The sequence below is a fragment of the Balaenoptera physalus genome, assembly GCF_965194825.1.
Source record: "Balaenoptera physalus genome assembly, chromosome: 5".
Taxonomy (NCBI): domain Eukaryota; kingdom Metazoa; phylum Chordata; class Mammalia; order Artiodactyla; family Balaenopteridae; genus Balaenoptera; species Balaenoptera physalus.
The window spans coordinates 86,817,275-86,836,860 of NC_138884.1; the positions used below are offsets into that span (position 1 = coordinate 86,817,275).

General features: G+C 39.5%; 1 protein-coding gene across 4 annotated transcripts in view; it reads right to left on the bottom strand.

The window, feature by feature from the left end:
- The window catches only part of FAM114A1 (family with sequence similarity 114 member A1), a 124,083-nt gene that overhangs the window by 99,657 nt on the left and 4,840 nt on the right, over nucleotides 1-19,586 (bottom strand). For 3 of the 4 annotated variants that reach the window (XM_082464251.1, XM_082464250.1, XM_082464249.1), the window contains exons 2-3: nucleotides 15,691-16,046; nucleotides 5,073-5,160 (exon numbers count right to left, since the gene is read on the bottom strand). In XM_082464251.1, coding sequence (XP_082320377.1) covers nucleotides 5,073-5,160; nucleotides 15,691-16,038 — 436 coding nt within the window. In that variant the 5' untranslated portion in view covers nucleotides 16,039-16,046. Of the gene's footprint in view, nucleotides 1-5,072; nucleotides 5,161-15,690; nucleotides 16,047-19,586 lie in introns of those variants that run through there. The other variant, XM_082464252.1, reaches the window with a different exon arrangement.

Sequence of the window (19,586 nt, forward strand, 5' to 3'; positions counted from 1 at the left end):
ATAGGTTATCCCAGAATATTGAATAGAGTTCCCTGTGCTATACAGTAGGTCCTTGTTGGTTATCTATCTTATATATAGTAGTGTGTGTACGTTCATCCCAAGCTCCTGATTTATCCCTCCCCCCAACATTTCCCCTTTGGTAACAGAAGTTTGTTTTTGATATCTGTAAGTCTGTTTCTGTTTTACAAACAAGTTAATTTGTTTCAGCCTTTTTAAAAATTAGATTCCACATATGAGTGCTATCATAAGATATTTGTCTTTGTCTGACTTACTTCACTTAGTATGATCATCTCTGGGTCCTTCCATGTTGCTGCAAATGGCATTATTCCATTCTCTTTTATGGCTGAGTAATATTCCATTATATAAATATATACCACATCTTCTTTATCCATTCCTCTGTCAATAGACATTTAGGTTGCTTCCATGTCTTGGCTATTGTAAATAGTGCTGCAATGAACATTGGAGTGCATGTATCCTTTCGAATTATGGTTTTTTTCTGGATATGTGCCCAGGAGTGGGATTGCTGGATGTATATTGTTCATTGTTTGCATCCTTCCACGAGTCTGTAAGCTCTACTACAAGGTCATCATCTTGTTTACTCACTGCTTTACCTCAAGTGCCTAGAATAGGGCCTGGTAAGATATGTATTTGCTGAGTGAATTCCATATTGAACACCTTTGGACATACACATTAATGAACTTTTGCAAAGAATCAACAGTGGAACTGCTGGACGAGGACACATGCATTTAAAATTTTATAGATGGTGTTAATTGCTCTTCTGAAGGTTGTGCCAATTTCTACTCTTCTTTGGGTGAATTTTTGAGAAATAGAACAATTTTAAAATATTGGCTGTAAAACCGATAGCTAGTGGGAAGCAGCCTCATAGCACAGGGAGATCAGCTCAGTGCTTTGTGATCACCTAGAGGGGTGGGATAGGGAGGGTGGGAGGGAGGGAGACACAAGAAGGAGGAGATATGGGGATATATGTATAGCTGATTCACTTTGTTATACAGCAGAAACTAACACACCATTGTAAAGCAATTATACTCCAATAAAGATGTTAAAAAAATAAAAAAATAAATAAAAATAAAAATATTGGCTGCATTTCAGACTCTACTATCAATGAATTCAAGATATTATAATTGTGAGAAGTAGTTATTTAGAAAAACACACAGATGGTGTTGCTGTGCTCAACTAAAGCCAACTTCAGGGCAGCAGAAACTGCAGCCAATTAACCTTCCTTTTGGAAAAGTCTTCTCTCTCCGTAATGATGGTTGATGCCCACTCTGTAATCAGATACTCACTTCTCTTTAGGTTCAAAATTGACAAGAAGAGTTTCTGAACTCATAGTGTTTGCCTTGCCATCACATAGGAATTCATTAACTTATTCATAGATTGTAAAGGATTGTGAACAAACTCCAAGCATTAATCCTATTATCTTTTGTATCAACGATCCTTGAGAATTTTCACATCATCAGCAATGTCACCTTCAAAAATGAATCCATGTGATATTGATACTGAAATACCTAGTTAAGAGTTCTTACCGTAGTATCATTCTGACAAGTTTGCCGTTCTCTGTGATAAAAAGACACTGTCATTATTTCTGACAGTGCTGGTAGAACAATGGTAACTCTGAAAAGGTAAATATGCGGATCAGATCTCCCTCCCCCTCCTCAGGTACTCTTATACAAGGTGTTGAGACTCATAAAACTGTCAAAACTAGAATTTTAAATAAACATGTAGGTCATTTGTAGTATCTGGAAATAAGCTGATGTATTCTACTGTAGAATTTTTACCTGGGTATATTTGTATATGTCTCAGCATTGTTGACTTTCATTTTGATTACTGGTCCATCACTTAGCTTAGCAATATATTCTATGATTAAGTCAGGTCTCTAAGGTGCTTGTGGGAAATCACATCTGGTTCTCACAACAGTGCTTTGAAATTATCATCAAAATTGCTTTTTTCTTTTTTTTTACATTTTCCTCTCCCACTCTGGTTTCTTCCTGGATCTTAAGTAACAACCATTTTCATTGTATCTTACGAACTTGTCCAAAGGCATGAGTGGCAGCTGATCAAGTCTTCTTAGAATGTGATAATAGCGTGGCTGTCAACGAAACTAATGCAGGAGATATGGCCTCTCCAAAAACAACTGTTGGCTGAGAAATTTTATATAAGCATTGGAAAGGTTGCTTTTTCTCATTTTCCCTTAACCTTGGGGGTCAAAGTAGTGAGGCAAAAGATAAAATATAAAAATACAGTGTAGCAAAAAGTCAATCAATTTTCTATATTTTTCTACTTAGCACAGTGGTTACAAATATCTTTCTCCTGCTATACACAGCCACAAACTATGGAATCATTATATTCTGGAAGTTGGAAGGAATCTTAAAATTTCTCAAGTTCTTCCACCCATACTTCTCCAAGTAAGGAAGCTGAGTCTGGAGAGGTTCAGTGCATAGTGTAGCTAGGTAGTGACAATTCTTTGTGATCACAAGTTAGTAGCAGTTGGGACCGGGTCTCAGGTCTTATGACTTCTGATACAGTGCTCTTTCCAGGAAAGAACCACCTTCTAAATCTTTCCATTCTCCAATTACTCTCCTGCCAACTCTAAACAGTTCTAATGATTGTGACTGCAGTTTTTCAACAACTGTAAGAAGCATTGGTTTCTGTTTCTAGTGCTCAATTGACAGCTCTGAGTTTTGTTATAGATGCTGTCTTGCATAGAGTTCCATCTGCAACTGGAATTACCCCGGGGGTAACATGAGGTTTCTGATTGGGAATTAATTGCAATAGAATATGTGGTTATTTTCTTTCTTTACTTTCCACAGGCAATTTATAAACCTTCAAGAGCTTGTCTGCTGCTGTGAGTGCTCTGTTTTCCAATAAGTTTTTTCGCCCTGTGATAATAAACTGTTAATGCTGCAAAGCCCTGGATGGATATTATTTGCCTGTACATAATGGAAGGTCTGCCTTGCTTGCCTCTCTCAATCCAAAGATAGTAGCTCAAGATAGACCACAACCCAGGACGGTGCCCATAACTTTTTCAAGCTTCTGTAAACAGGTGGTTGAACCCTATTCTAACCCTCTGTTTCAGGCTGTGAGCCTGGCTGTGACACTTCTCCATTTGTGAGACACTTGTGATCCCTGTTATCTTTTGGGAGTCAAATTCCCAATCACCACCACTGCCTGTTTCCAGCCTTGGAACCTAAGCCCCCCCTTATGCTTCAAGTTTTAGTTCTCTATCAGGTCCACCAAAATACTTATCTCGTTTTCAAGTATATACTGCTATTAGTTTAGCTACTATTACTTTGTAAAGTTAAAGCCCATCCTGACCAAAAATCTCCAAAATATACCTGGAGAACAACTTAGGGATGGCATTCAGCTGTCTTGTTATTGCATTTATTGGGGTTGTGATGACCAGTGGTGATGAACAAATTTAGTCTCTACATCTCTAAAGATAGCTCCAATTTTTCCAAAGGGATTCCTAGAATGAGTATCAATATTTCAAATTTTCTTTGCTCTCCCTCATGTGCCCTTTGGTCATTGTGGGTGCAAATAAGAGAAAAATGCCAAGATTAAAATGCTTTTCAAACTTCCAACATATATCAGGGAGACAGTGCTTTGGGAAAGATCCCTGGTGTTCTCCTTACTTACTGCAAGTAATAATAAATCCTTTCTTCTCCTGAAAAAAAAATTCCAACATGTAGCCAGGTCCTTAAAAAATACTAAGTTTCTGGCATTGGTGGTATAACTGATGAGGTTTTCAAACGGAAAAGGGAGGTTAGGGAGAATTGAAAGATCACCCCAAGATTCTCAACCCTGGCATATACAACATGTAATCCCCCCACTTTGAGTGTGGACAGGATTGTGAATATGATGGGATTCATTCCCATGATTAGGTTACATTATACAATAAAGGTGAAGGGACTTTTCAAAAGTAATTAAGGTCCTTAATCAGTTGAATTTGAGTTAATCAAAAGAGAGATCCTGGATGAGCCTGAACTAATCAGGTGGGCTTTAAAAGGGACTTGGGCCCTTCCTAAAGGGAGAGATTTGAAGCATGGGAGAAATTATCCTGCTGACTTTGAAGAAGGACCTAGGAGTAACAGTGAATTGGACCAATTCACGGCCCATCACAAGATCCTCATGCACAGAGACACCTTGAGAACACCTGAGTTAGATGACCTGCAAGCTGTGTTACCTGTGGCTTCCCCTGTCCTGCTCTTCACTCTTCACTCTCAAGATGAAATGCTACGGCTACATTATCTTAGACACATTTATGTTGTACCTTCAGTTTTCATGAAGAGTGGATATAAGAAATGGTCACATGAAGAATATTTTGACAAATCTTCACTGATGAAGACATTGTCCATTATATTTTCTCTTTGTATACGAGCCAATACGGGACGTTTCTTCAAAAGTTTAATACAAGGAAAATAAATTTATCTAAATAAACTTAAGTCTTGTTTTATCACTCAGTGAGATAGATAATCTACTGGTAGCCAAGAATCTCAGAGTTAAGGTCGATGTTCAATTATATTAGCCTTGATATAGATCTCCTTCCTACCTGCATTTTTTTTTTTTTGTATTTGTATTTCAATACCCTGTGATGAATGCCTTTTATTGAGATACCTCAAATCCTTTTAGGGAGTAGGCTATTTGTATATTTTAAAATGTTCAAGCGGGATGATAAACACAAAGCATTAAGAATATATTATAAAAGCCCAAATCTTATATTCTAAGATGCAGTATAATATAATGGTTAAAAGCCATACTGTGTGGTTCAAAGCCCAATTCAGCCACTCCTGACTTTGGATAATGTTTAACCTCTCTGTGATTCCGCTTCCTTACCTCTAAAATGGAGAAAATAAGAGTACCTCCTCATAGGGTTATTTTGAAGAATAAATATATTAATATACAGGAAGCACTTAAAACAGCAAACACTGAAAACAATTTGCTCTTATTATGTCATGAGCTAATGTTAAACTCTATCAGTACATGGTATGATCAAAACGTCATATCCTATTTGGCTCCTGAACTTTATCCATTCAAACGCAATGTGTAATGCTTACCTACTGTGGCAGATGCTGATGAGAGCAGAGATTTGCCCCAGGAGCCCCAGCCTGCCCATCCCCCTCCATGTGGAGAGGAATCCACGGCCTGCAAAAAACCAGATTACCCACAAGGTCAGCAATTTCATTTGTCCCTGAATGGAAAAACATCCATTCATTTGAAACAAAGAGAAGGTTAAAAAAAAATCACCAACAACCATATCTCACTGGCTTATAGTTTATAAGGGCCATAAAAGAATATACCAGTCTACATTGCAATGTGTACTTTGGAACCAAATTGGTTTGCAGTGGTGTTGGCTTCTGAGGGCTTAGCTTGAAGTGAGAAGGGAATCTGATGTCAACTAAGACCCAAATCTCCCATTATCTGGAAGACAGGGATAGGGCTGTGGAGGGGAGGGGGAGATTTAATATTTTAGGGCACAGAGTGATTTGTCAAAACTCCAAAACGACCTTGACTCATGCAATTTTTACAGAACTGAAATAATGTGCTCTTCAAGGTAGAGTTAACTTTCAAATCTCTGGGGTGGTAGGAGGGAGTTTGGGCATGGATGGTAGTAGGCAAAGTGTGTAGAAAAGCATCAATAAGCTTGGAGATGGCGAATAGCAACAGGAAGCCTTTTGAGGTAGACAACTTTCAAGATGTCCACTCCACTCACAATGACCCCTGTAACTATATCTGTCACTGTCCCTGGGCTCACTTGATTCAAATTCTTTTTCCTAGGTATTTTGATTGGGACTGAGAGATTCTGGTTCAGCTTGAATAGAAGATAAAAACTCAGACAATGTGGGGTGACCATATTCTACCCACCATGCAGACTAAGAATTAAGAGAAAGCACAGTGAGCAGAATGAAGGAGATACGCTCAGAGAAGCTGTTTGGATTCCAGATAGCTTCTCAGCCTCTGCTTCCTGTCCCTCTTCAAGGCCCTGCTGCATTCCTACTTTTGGGTTTTATGAGATTCCAACACAGTGTTTCTCTCTCTTTTAATGTTTTGTTCACTGTTATGTCCGCAGAGCATAGAAGAATACATGGCATATAATAAGTGCTTAATAAATTTAGTTGTTAAATAAATGACTGAAATTCATCCATTTTCTTAGGTGTGCTTAGCTTCTGTTACTTGCAACCAATGCATCCTGACTCAGTGGAACCACAGCTTTCCCTTAATATCCAGGAATGCGTTATAGAAAATGAGGCAAGAATACATTAGGAGATGGAGAATAACAGCTCTTTCACTCCAAGAAGAGAAAGGAAGAAGTTAAGGAGTAAATGAAAAATTCCTACAGAGTTTGTAGATTCTATAACTTTTGACTCAAGGCTGGTCCATCATCATCCCCAACTTCCTGCTGCATGCAGTCTTCCACTCTTATCTTCCACTCTTGCAGATAAGGGTGGCCATGTGAAACAGTTTTGACCAATGGGATATAAATGGGAAAGGTTTTGCTTTCATGATAAATTACACAGTTTTGGCTGGTGCCAACTCTCCCCTCTCCTTTTTTCCTGCCCTGAATGTGGACCTCATGCTTGAAAGTGAAGCAGCCATTTTTGCTGCCATGAGGGAAAGGCCAGGGAATCACAGAGTCACTGGTCCTGGTACTGCTAAGCTACTAAACAAATGTGAGTTGTTGCATATCTCCATTCTTTCTGTTAAGTGAGAAAAAATTAATTGCTATTTTGTAAGCTAATATATGTTGGGTCTTAGTTACTTGCACCCAAATGCATTCCTAAGTGATTCACCTCGTAAATACCAAACATCATCCATCAGCATAGACTACTGGTCAAGAGTAAAGGTTATGGAATTAAATTGCTTGGGTTTGACTCCAGGCTCTGCCACTTGGACATGTTAGTTACTCAAGTCTTTTAGCTATCACTGACCCATTACAAAAATGCAACCATAAGTATAAGAACCAATAACTCCACAGGGTTATTGTGAAAATTAAAAGAAATAATTCACATAAAGCTGTAAGCGTAGTGCCTAGCACATAATAAATACTCCAGAAATGTTAACTAGTAATAATAATAAGAAGTAACTACATTTTTAACACTAAGAAGCAAAAAGCTTTGAAAGTTGGCTGACATTTTTTTCTGTTTGGAAACAATGAGAAGCTTGTTAACATGAGTGGAAATACTCAAGATTCATGACAGTCTGCTTTCATTTTTGGTGTCTACATTGATTTACTTTGCTTCAGCAATGAAGCCAGTGGCAATTTTATACCATGATGAAGACAGATGTAAGTTGGTGATTAATATATTTCTTTCATGGGACAAATCTCTACCTATGTGATTAGGGACAGTTAATACACTTAGGGGTGACAGCTTCTGACTCAAATTTACAATACGTAATATGCCCTGACAGCTGGTAATTGACTAGCAAATGGAAATTAATGTTAAATGAGTCTAGAACTTTTTGCAGTGTGACTACTTCAATTGCTTTATTAATAAAGCTCCTTTCACATTGAGCTGTGACTTCTTGATCAGCTAAAAAGAATATTTGTTATCAATGGCAAATACTCAAATAACTAAATGTGCACATTTAATATAAAACCACATAAACTAAATGTTTGACATGAATTATAAATATATATCATCTTGAGTATTGTCTCCACTTTAAATAGCTTTAATGTCACATGCTTATGAGACTATAAAGTAGGCAGCATGGATCTACTCAGATCTCCCATTTTCATATATGGATATTTTAAAGCTTTTTTCTCACCCTCACCCATGTAACCCCCACCTCCTTTACCAGAGAACTTCACATCCTAATTTACAGAGAAAACAGAAGCCATCAGATGAGAACTCTCTCAACTTCCTGTCCCTTCCTCATAAACTCACAGAAGAGTGACCTCATATTGTAACAGCAAATCAGACTTGGTTTGATCAAGAGGGATCTCCAAAACGCAACTGGAGATCATTTAAACATCTATAACTGTTGTGTGGTCCTAAGAACATGAAAGAGTGCAAGATTCTATCAAGTTCGAAGTTCTTTAAATAGAAAAGACATTTATTTATTTTTAGGCTATCAAGTTCAAAGGTATCATTAGATAGAAAAATATGTACAAATCTTAGAATTTCATCAAAGGCCTTTAGCATTTAGATAGAAAATATATGTACCTCTCTTAAATGATAAAGACCAACCTGGTTGTCCTATTTCCTTGGGTAGATCAAGAATCAGATACTGTGTATAACTTTGGTCTTGGGATATGGACAGTAGGAGTTATGAGACCAAAGCCTTTTTAAGTTTTGTAACTTGTGACACAGCTGTTCTAAAAAGGGCTCAGTGTGACATTTGGGAGGATGTAAATTGCTCTGGATGCCTGCAGCTCTGTCGAAATATTTGCTTGAAAATGGCCTCAGTTATTCCCAGGTAATCTTGTTCCTTGGTGAGTATGCATCATTCAACTCTAGGAAGATTTGAAATCAAATATGGAAAGGTTTAAAGCATGAAATATGTTATTAATCATTTTGTACATATTTGGTCTTTTCTATACTACTGATGTTTAAGGAATTTGACTGATTAGAGTGACAATTTTTTGAAAATCAATTTAAAATGAATAATTGAATTATTAGACTTCTGATTTTTCAGTTGAAATGTTCCTAAGTTTATGCATAATGTTATGCCACCTAAGGGGCTGTTTAGTCTACTCTTAAATTTAATTTAAGATTTACAACAATTTTTAAGTACTCAGCAAGATTTTGTTTAAGTAGATAAATGAGGTACTTAAAAAGTATATTAAGTTTATAGATGTAGTTTAAAAATATTTGACAGTGTTTAAGTTGGCAAAAAGGACCAAGCATTAATCAAAAGCCCCTTGAAAGTGACTGTTCAATTATGTTAGGCTTCTAAATAGAGTAAGATTTGTGAGATGAATGTAAATACTAGGGAGAATTGACATTTTGAATCTGTAACCTTAATATATTGAACACTAATTGTTTAAACCAAATTAAAAGTCTGAGTAGTTTTTTTTCATGGACAAAACACACACTGGCCTACACCAAAAACCTATCTCAATACAAATCTAACTTTACTGCACCCCCAGTCACAATTACTTCCTCCCCTTCTATCATAATGGAAATGATATCTTCCTCTTAGTTATAATTATCACCTCCATCTGAACTCCTCTGGGCCTGGGAAGGTTGGTTTTCCCTTTTTTCCTGGTTTTTCAACCTTTCTCTACTGGCTGCTTCCCACATTTAATGATGTGCACGATTCCTCCATCTTAAAACCAGCAAATGAAAATCACGATGACAAAATGTTTCTTTCAAACTTCTCTGGCTCCATGTCTTTCTTTCTTCTGCTCCATGTCTTTCTTTCTTCTTCAACTCTTAAAAAAGGTGCCTGCCTTCTGTATCCACCCCCTCCACTCCTCTACCCACCATGGTGACTCTCCCATGGTCACTATTTCATGAAACCATTCTCACCAAGATCACAATGGCTTCCTCATTGTCAAAGCCATGGACTCATTTTAGTCATTTTATTTCTTGACCTCTCAGTAGCATCAGAAGCTTAAGCACTTTTCAATTCTTAAAAGACTCTATTCAGGGCTTCCCTGGTGGCGCAGTGGTTGAGAATCTGCCTGCCAATGCAGGCGACACGGGTTCGAGCCCTGGTCTGGGAAGATCCCACATGGCGCGGAGCAACTAGGCCTGTGAGCCACAATTACTGAGCCTGCGCATCTGGAGCCTGTGCTCCGCAACAAGAGAGGCCGCAATAATGAGAGGCCCGCGCACCGCGATGAAGAGTGGCCCCCATTCTCCGCAACTAGAGAAAGCCCTCGCACAGAAACGAAGACCCAACACAGCCATAAATAAATAAATAAATAAACCCAAAGTTAAAAGAAAAAAAAAAAAAAAGACTCTATTCTCATGGCTTCCATGACCTATCTTTTGACTCTTGCTTTTTTTGTCCATCCCTTACTATGATGATTTCAGTTTACTTTAGAAAGTTTCCACATGCATATTGTGATATTATGGAAGCTCCTTAGATTAAGTTACAACCCAACTGCTTCCAGCATTCCAATAAAATATGCACAGTCCAGGTGGTCAGCTGGCATCCTAATCAGGAAAGCCATACCCCAAAGGCAGCTATAATGAACACTTCTATTATTTGCATCTGTATTAACGTCTGATGCTTTGCTAATTAGCATACTGAATTACAGAAATGGGCTTTAACTGGTAAACATGGTGGACTGTTAACTAGCATTTTAAATATCTGAAAGGGGTTCTAGATGGTAAAATTAAAGGTATTAAACACTTGCAGATGGTTAAATATATTTTAGAGCCTCTTCCTACCTTTACATGAATAGGGTGTAAGAAAGGGTTTTTCTCTGTACTAAGTGACCTTCTATCCATCTCTGAACTCTGGAGAATTCTGGTTTCTTGATGCCAGGTATAAGGGAAGAAACCCCTGCCCCTAGAATTCTAGACATTTGCGTTGAATGCACCTTTCACGCAGGGTAGTGGTCAAAGCACCTAAAAGTCCAAAACAATGGCACATTCTCAAGCCTACATGAGTTCTCACAAGCTATCTTTAACTTTCTTGTTAATTAATGTTTAATTTTAAAATGTCAGTGTAGTATAATGTGATTTGAGATTTGATTTCATTTATAGAATGAACTTTGCTGGCAATCACAACATATCAAAGAGCTGTCCATGACCAAAGTGGCTTAGAGACAGGACACTTCAGGGCCAGGTCCTTGGCCTCTGTTCTTTCTTTATTTATATATAACACCTGGGCAATCTTACCCACTCCCATTACTTAAATAACATCCAGTTGCTGATGGCCTCCAAATCGCTCTCTATCCCCTGGGCTCCAGACCACTATAACCAACTGCCCACAAAATATCTTCACTTGGATGTCTCATCTCATGTTCAATATGGAACTCACCATCTTCTCAATTTTACACGATTCCCATATTCGTGGTTCCCAAACACGGGTCCACAGACTGACTGCAAGAGTATTATCTGGGGGAACTTATTAAAAATACAGAGTCTTGGCTTCTACTGTGATCTTTTGAATAAGAATCTCTCAGCAGGGGCTTCCCTGGTGGTGCAGTGGTTGAGAGTCTGCCTGCCAATGCAGGGGACACGGGTTCGAGCCCTGGTCTGGGAGGATCCCACATGCTGCGGAGCGACTGGGCCCGTGAGCCACAATTGCTGAGCCTGCGCGTCTGGAGCCTGTGCTCCGCAATAACAGAGGCCGCGATGGTGAGAGGCCCGTGCACCGCGATGAAGAGTGGCCCCCGCTTGCCGCAACTGGAGAGAGCCCTCGCACAGAAACGAAGACCCAACACAGCCATAAAAAAAAGAAAAAAAAAAAAAATTCAAATTCTCCAGAGAATTCCCCTCTCAATTGCTGTATTAGTTAGGGTAACACTAGCTGCAAAAACAAAACAAACCCAAAATAATAAAAAACAGCTCAAACACACACACACACACAAAAAAGAATCTCTCAGCAGGCTTCCCTGGTGGCACAGTGGTTAAGAATCCGCCTGCCATTGCAGGGGACACGGGTTCCAGCCCTGACCTGGGAAGATCCCACATGCCGTGGAGCAACTAAGCCCGTGCGCCACAGCTACTAAGCCTGTGGTCTAGAGCCCATGCTCTGCAACAAGAGAAGCCACCGCAATGAGAAGCCCGCACACCGCAATGAAGAGTAGCCCCCGCTCACCGCAACTAGAGAAAGCCCGTGCACAGCAACGAAGACCCAACACAGCCAAAAATAAATAAAGTAAATAAATTTTTAAAAAAGAATCTCTCAGGGTTTCTACCCTGAGAATCTGAAATTCTAACAAGCTTCCCAGGTAATTCTAATATACCACCAGATTTAGGAAGCACTGCCCAATATAGCCAACAGGCAACAGCATCCACCTGGTTGCCCAAGTCAAAAAGCAGGTGCCATGATGGAGAGAGGCTTAAAAGAAGAAATACTCCAACAGAATTGGAGCAAACTCTACTCACTCATTTAAGAGGCAAAAATCTATCATCAGCATGTCTTGGCCTATGTTCTCTCATCTTTGTCTCTGTTGATAGCAATTTTATTGCTCTTAAACACCCTGCTTTTCCTTTTCTAGGGACAGAACTATTGAGTGGTAGTCTATGTTTTCCTTTGAGAGTACTTTTAGTTGTAACATTGCGTTCTTTACCTTCTTCATAATTGGCCTTATGCACTGGTGTAGGACAGTAGGGATGAAATTTTTTTTACTCTGGGAAATATTTCTTGGTGCTAAGAATTTAGAGAAATTTTATCTAGATTAGATCTTTTAGGGGCTGACAGACTAGTATATAATAAGGTCCCACAAGATCTCTGGGAATAAATGTCGCTCCAGGCTAGCACTCAAGACAAACATCTCTGAATGGAGGCTGAAGAATTCACTGACTCCTTAAGATTGATTTGAGTGCTCCATCTAAGGCTTCCTTGTGCCTGTCCTATCTAGTACTATAAGACATGCTATAGTTGCTTTTATGCAACACTGCCTTACCCAACTAGATGGTAGGCGTCCTGACGATCGTTGCACTACTCAGATTCTGGGGCGTAACTCATGTATCCTGAGGCTGGTTAAGGCCTTAAAGGATCTAGTACAACCTCCAAAGTTCAAGTGAGGCTGGGGACCATCTCTTATGGATGTTGTAGAGTGGATTCCTGAAGGAAGTCTTAACTCAATGGCTTCTGAGTCTGTACTTCAGAATGGATGAGAAAGGGGCCCTAAAGACAGAAATAGTTTCTCTGAGTGCATCAACTGTGAACGGTGTGATCCTTCAAAGTAGAGGTGCCAGCTGAGCAGCTCTCAGAACCACTGGCCCCAGGCCCCCTCCTTGTCACACTGCCCTACCTGCCAAGGTATGGCCCCCATGCTGGCTCAGGCAAAGGTGTAGCTAATAATGTGGATTTTCAGGGAACTCAGACCACTTACAGAAAAATATATACATTTAAACCCATTATCACAAAATCTAGTGTGTCCTAGATTATATAAGTTTACTACTTCAAAGACTATTCTGCCAGGTTTTTTTTTAAGCAGGCATTTTCCCTTAGAAACTTTTTTTAAAGGTGATGAGATTCTTTTAGGCTCAGATACACCTGGAATCAGATAGGTTTTGGAGCTTGACTACTCCTATAGGACTTGACATTCCTCAGGGGATCTGTGTTCAAGATCCAAACAGCCAACTTGTAAATGAACTTTTCATTGAAGGTTTTTTGTAGAATTCATTATCTGCTGGATTAACAGAAAAATGGTTGTTTTCATCACTGCAAAAGGACTTCTTATAAGCGTCCAACAAACAGCAAATAAAACAGCAAATGAACAATGCTTGAAGACGAAGCACAAAACTGAATTCTCCTATATTAACTTAAGATACAAGGATAGGTTGCCACGAGAGATAGCAGAAACCCCCTTTTCTGGTAATTATTTAAAAGAGACTATATTTGTACCTATTTAGAAGGGTTTAAATGGAACCTGGGTGAAAGAGATATATCCTTTCCCTTCAAGGCCCTTCCAGCCACCCATATCAGCTTTCTGCCTTCTTAGAACCAATATACTCACAAGAATTCCTCCTACACCCCATTTCTATCTGAGCTCCTGATGCAATGCCACACACATACATGCAGAGCCATGGCCCCAACTCCATGGCCAATATTTGTACTTCCATCCAGATACTTTTGTGATGCTTCATTATGAGGAAATGTTCACCTTTTCAAAGTCCTTGAAAGCTATCAGTGGTGCTGGGAGAGGAGGGGAGTATCTGTCTGCCAGTTGGCTCTCTCCCTGTAGCACTAAGGAGGTTTATAAAGTGCTTGCAAGAGCAGGATTCATTCGATTTGCTCAAAATTTAGGAAAATGGATGTGTAGGAGCATACTGACGTTTTTTGTGCTATCTTTATTAGCAATCTTGTTATAATTTTTAGAAGTCTGAAATTGGAATGTATAATCTAGCCTTCATGAGCTCACATATTTTGAATCAGTGGAGCTTTTGTAGTTTCTTTAAGTCATCTTCGGTCAGAATGGTATGGCTAAGACATAGTTTCTTAATGTACAAAGATATGTATCAATAGTAGCACTTACAATAACAATTGGGAACCAATGGTCCCCCAATAGAAAGACAGCATGGAGGGAACCCAGGTTCCAGAGTCAGGCATATAGGTAAATACAAGAAGAGGGTATATCCTATTGGTTCTATTTCTCTGGAGAATTCAGGCTAATATACATCCTGGCATCATTATTTCTTAAAGCTCTCTCAGTGGTTGAAATGTTCAGCTAGAGTCGAGACCCTCTGGTCTAGGAGTTCCCTCAGGGGGGGTCCATGGATGGCTTTAAAGGGTCTGTGATATCATGGAACTTGTAAACAAAATTTTACATGTATGTTTACATATCTGATCCAAACTCCCATCTGGTCCTCAAATGCCTTCCATGACGTTCCTGCAGAATGATTGTTTGCTTTTGTTTAAACAACTCCAGTGATGGGAACCCCGCCTCCTCCCTGAGGAAGCTCATCTCATCTTAGAACAATTCTAAGAGTCGCTTTGAGGAAACTGCGGCCAAGAAGCTTGATTCTGAATCAAAGAATCACAAAACATTAGTTAGAAGGACACCTCGTGGTCTTTGTGTGCAAAGTCCTCATTTTACAGAGGAAAAACTGAAGCACAGAGAATTTAGGTGTCTTGCCCAAACTAACAAAGTTAACGATAGATGGAGGATGAAAACCCAGGCCCCCCGACTCCCTGCTTCGTTCCCGTCCCTCACTGCTTGCAGCAGAGTCACCTCAAGGCGGTGATCTGTGTGGCACACTCCAGGAGAGCAGGGCTGGGCCTGGCAGAGGGAAGACTCTCATTTCCCCTATACCGTAGCATCCTTCTAGAAGGCAGGATTGGAGGACAGTGCCTCCCCACCCTTTCCAGTCCCCACACGGATGGAGGGGAAGGTGTCAGGAAAACCCAGCTTGATGGTCATATTGATGTGGAACCTGGGAGGCACTGGCCTGTCTTATCTCCCAGAGAGACAGGTGCAGGCGCTGAAGGGAAGCATGAACGTGTTCTGCCTCTGGTCCCCTGGACGGCGGTATGTGATAATAAATGAGTGATCTGAATGTTTAAGACCTTCACAGTAGATTTGTAAATATGTATTAAAATTTGAGTGATGTTAAAGAAACATTGTTTAGGGTGGAATCAGGTTCATTAATAATTTGGACTCATTACGTTCAATATTACAATATCTTCCATTTACTACTGAGTAGCTTAATCTTACTGGATTGCTTAATATCTCTGAGCCTGGTTGCCTCATCTATAACTGGAGGTCAATAATATCCAGCTTAGAACCTCAAAGAACTGTTGTATAGAGTGAATTACATAACATATAGAGTAGCTAGCAGAGTGCCTGGCACACAGGATGTGCCCAATAATTGGTGATTGTTATTATTAATAATAAAACAATTATCAAAATGCAAATATTATAATGACCAATTACTCTCATATATGCCTTTTCTCATCACACAACACATCTTTGACGACCGAGGTAATGTCACAGTATATACTGAACTCCTAATCCCTACCCCCAGAGCCTGGCACAAATCTATGGCCGTGGTAGTATCAGTAAGAACTTAGGTTGAACTGAGTCAAGTGAACCACTCCTACCGGATCACTCTGTTCTTTCAGGGGTATTTCGGATCCAGGTTCTGCCTCGAGGCTGACGGAGTCAATGCATTCAGCAAGGGCATCCTCAGTCACTTCTCCACTGGGGGGGCGCTCCACGGGACCGGGGTCTTTGGGCTGCTCAGTGAGTCCAGTGTCAGCAGTCTCTGCACCCTGAACAGCCGCATTTTCATGCACGTCTCCTCTGGGGTCAGCTGGCGTTAGCTCATTTGAAATCGTAGCTGAATCACAGTGCGCTTCTGCATCTTTGGGTAAGGTATCACTACTGGGCATGTTGGTGACTTCTGCTTTGTCTCCAGTGGCTAAGGTGTCATCGCCATCATCAGACATTTTAATATCTGTCAACATGATTACAAACAAACACCTTATGCTTTAATCCGAATTGTTAAACTTTTATTCAAAGCCCTGAATAATTAAGTTAAATCTGGTGGGGGTAACCTTTCTTCTACCAAGAAGAAAGTTTATGTAACCTTGGAGTAGGCTGAATAATGGCCTCCCAAAATATCCATGTCATAATCCTTGGAATCTGTGAATGTTACCTTACATGGCCAAAAGGACTTTGAAGATATGATTAAATTAAGAATCTTGGATTATCTGGGTGAGCCCTAAATGAAATCACAAGTGTCCTTATCAGAGAGAGGCAGAGGGAGATTTGACTACAAAGAGGAAAAGGTGATGTGATGATAGAAGCAGAGATTGGAGTGATGCATTCTGAAGATGAAGGAAGGGGCCACAAGCCAAGGTACACTGGTGGCCACTAGAAGCTGAAAAAGTCAAGGAAACCATTCGCCCCCTCAGAAACTCCAGAACTATAAGAGAATACATGTGTATTATTATAAACCACTATGTTGGTTGTACTTTGTTACAACAGCAATAGAAAACTAATACAAGCCAACCGTGCTCTCTTTAAACTTTCATGGATCTCTTACTTGGCATGAAGAAATAAATATGCATATGGGAACTAAGAGTATTATCTGTATCTGTGAAAGTATTTATTTAATATGACTTTATTAATTATATTTGTAGCCATAATGAGAATAAGCATGAAAAATACCTGAGAGCTTATAAAAAATATTTGACATGTGGCTTTGCAATGTGGTCTGAAATTCAAATTGAGAGAGACATACATACACATAAGTGTGCCTTGTTGGGTACCAGCCCGTGAAGGCCTGGGCTATATTTGGACAATAGTTTAGATGGAAAAACACAAGGATGAAACAGAAAAAAAAGAAGTCAATATTAAGCCAAATAAGGAATGTAGCCATTACAAAATAACCTACAAAGCAGAAAACTCTTTATGAAGCTTGCAAGTTATTGCTATCATATAGAACAGTGCAGTTCAATAGAACTTTCAGTGATGATGAAAATGTTCTGTATCTGCACTGGCCAATATGGTAGCTAACAGTCACCTGTGGCTATTGAGCACTTAAAATGTGGCTAGTGCAACTGAGGAACTAATTTTTAAATTTAATTTTAGGGAATTCCCTGGCGGTCCAGTGGTTAGGACTTGGCGCTTTCAGGGCTGTGGGCCTGGGTTCGATCCCTGGTTGGGGAACTAAGATCCCACAAGCTATGCGGTGCAGCCAAAAAAAAAAAAAATTAATTTTAAATAATGTAAACAAATTTACACAGGTATGTGTGGCTAGTGGCTATCTTACTGGATAACACATATATAGAAGGCTTATTCAAGATGATCATTTTCTTAGTCTAAAATAAAGACACAGTGTTCTCACTACACAGGAAGCCAAGTCTCAGGAAAATCAGTGGTTATTTTTGTTGACCTCAGTGTTTACCAGTTGGTCAAATCTCTGGTCACTGTTAAAACCACAGTATATAGGAAGCCATTTAACATATTGGTCACATGATGGCACAGACTTATAACTCACATGCTCATGCCAACCCTCTTGTCCCCTCAAATAGCCATTCCCTAAAGTTGTCTAGCTATTTTCTTTTCTCTTGCTACATTCTCTCCCTTGGTGAATCACATTCCTTTCTCACAGTTTTACACACTTCTATGTTGTGACTCTCAAATATCTACCTCCGTTCTATAGAGACAGAAAGTAAATTAGTGGCTTCTAGGGGCTGAAGGGAGGGGAAATGAGTAATGGTTGCTAATGGGTATAGATTTCTTTTGTGGGTGATGAAAATGTCCTAAAACTAGATAGTGGTAATGGCTGTACAATTCTGTGAACATGTTAAAAACCACTGAACTGCACATTTAAAGAGTGAATTTTTAGTATGTCAACTTTGTTATGTAGGAATTGTATCTCAATACACTGTCACAGAAAAATTTCTACCATTGGATAAGCAGTTCTAATCATCAGCTGAACATCTCTTTCTGTCCCAAAGGAAACCTGTTGTCTTGCCATTAATTCTAGATCTTCACTTTGACCTTTGTGTTTCTTTTAATGGCACCTAGATTTCTCCAATAACCCAGGCTTAAAATCTCAGAGCTGTCATTGACCAAACCTTCACTCTCTCAAGAATACATAATATCAATAGCTACCATTTACTGAGTGCCTATTAAATCCAGGCTCTTTAAATGTGCTATCTCCTGTGAGTTAGATACGACAAGCTTCATTTTACAGATGAGGCAACTGATGCTCAGAGGTCACGCTTTAAGGAACAGTGGCAGATTTGAGATCTGAACCCACGTCTGACTTTGAGATTGAGCCACGTCGGAGCCCTATCTGCAATGCCACTTGCCTCTTCTCTTACATTCAACCAGTGCTCAAATCCTAGAGGCTCTTTATTCAGAATCCATATGCTTTCTTTTACTTCTATTTTCCCTGCCATCACTTTCAATCAGGTCCTCAATTTGATTCATGTTGATGATTTCAATATTGGGTTCACCTCTCCACTGTTCTCCCTTTCACTTCCCCATCCTTCCCCACCCTTTACCTCACTGCTTTAGTTACATCACCTCCTGCTCAGACATCCTCAGGGGCTTCCCACTTCCTATTGAGATGAAGCTACATCCTTTAGCTGGCATCCAAGGACCTCTGTGCTCTGATCCCACTAGGTTTACCTCCCACGATGCCCTTCCAAATCCTTAAGTGAGACAACATAACTATGTGAAAAATGCCTGACATTCACAAAAGAACCTCAGGTGGCTGTTGGTTCAGTATGTTGTTTTAACATATTTAAGGCCCATTTAAAATAACCGCCTCCTCTATTTTTGTTCTTCCCAACTGGATATAATTTTTCTTCCTCTGAACTTCCCAGAGTGCTTTGCATCTGTCTCACTTTGGAGGGTTACAATCGTCTTTGATCAGTCGTTTGGGTGTCTTCCTACTATACTGTAAATTCTATGAAGACAAGGATCTTCCTTGTTTTGTCTTCATATTTTATATAGCACTTAACATGGTTTCTTGAACATAGTGGGAAGCTCAACAAATATGTGTGTTGAGTTATATTAATATTTTTGTGGAGATTTAAAATTAAAGTGTAATTTGGAATGAAAGCAAGCAGAAAATGTCTTTACCCCATTCACTACTCAGGAGTTATCTTACAGCAAGTGATTCCAAATGACCCATATTGTCTTTCCTTTGTCCCTTCACCTCCCAGATAACTGAGTTAGAATGTCTCTTTTTAAACAAAAGTACTTGAATTCTCTGATAACACACCTGTAAACAAGTCTACAGATGGGAAAGGCAAATAAGGCATATTTCCTTTTAGGTGGGATATTAAATTTCAGATATTCAAGGTTGGATATGGTCTGTCAATGAGTATGGTCAATGCCTAGATGAAATAGTAAAGAGTGAAAAAGGCCACTGTACAGAAAAGGAGTAGTTACTGTGGTTCGTGGGAGGGGGGATGAGATTGAGGGAGGGTACTTGAAAAGCTATCATCACGTGGAAACTTATAAGATCTTTATG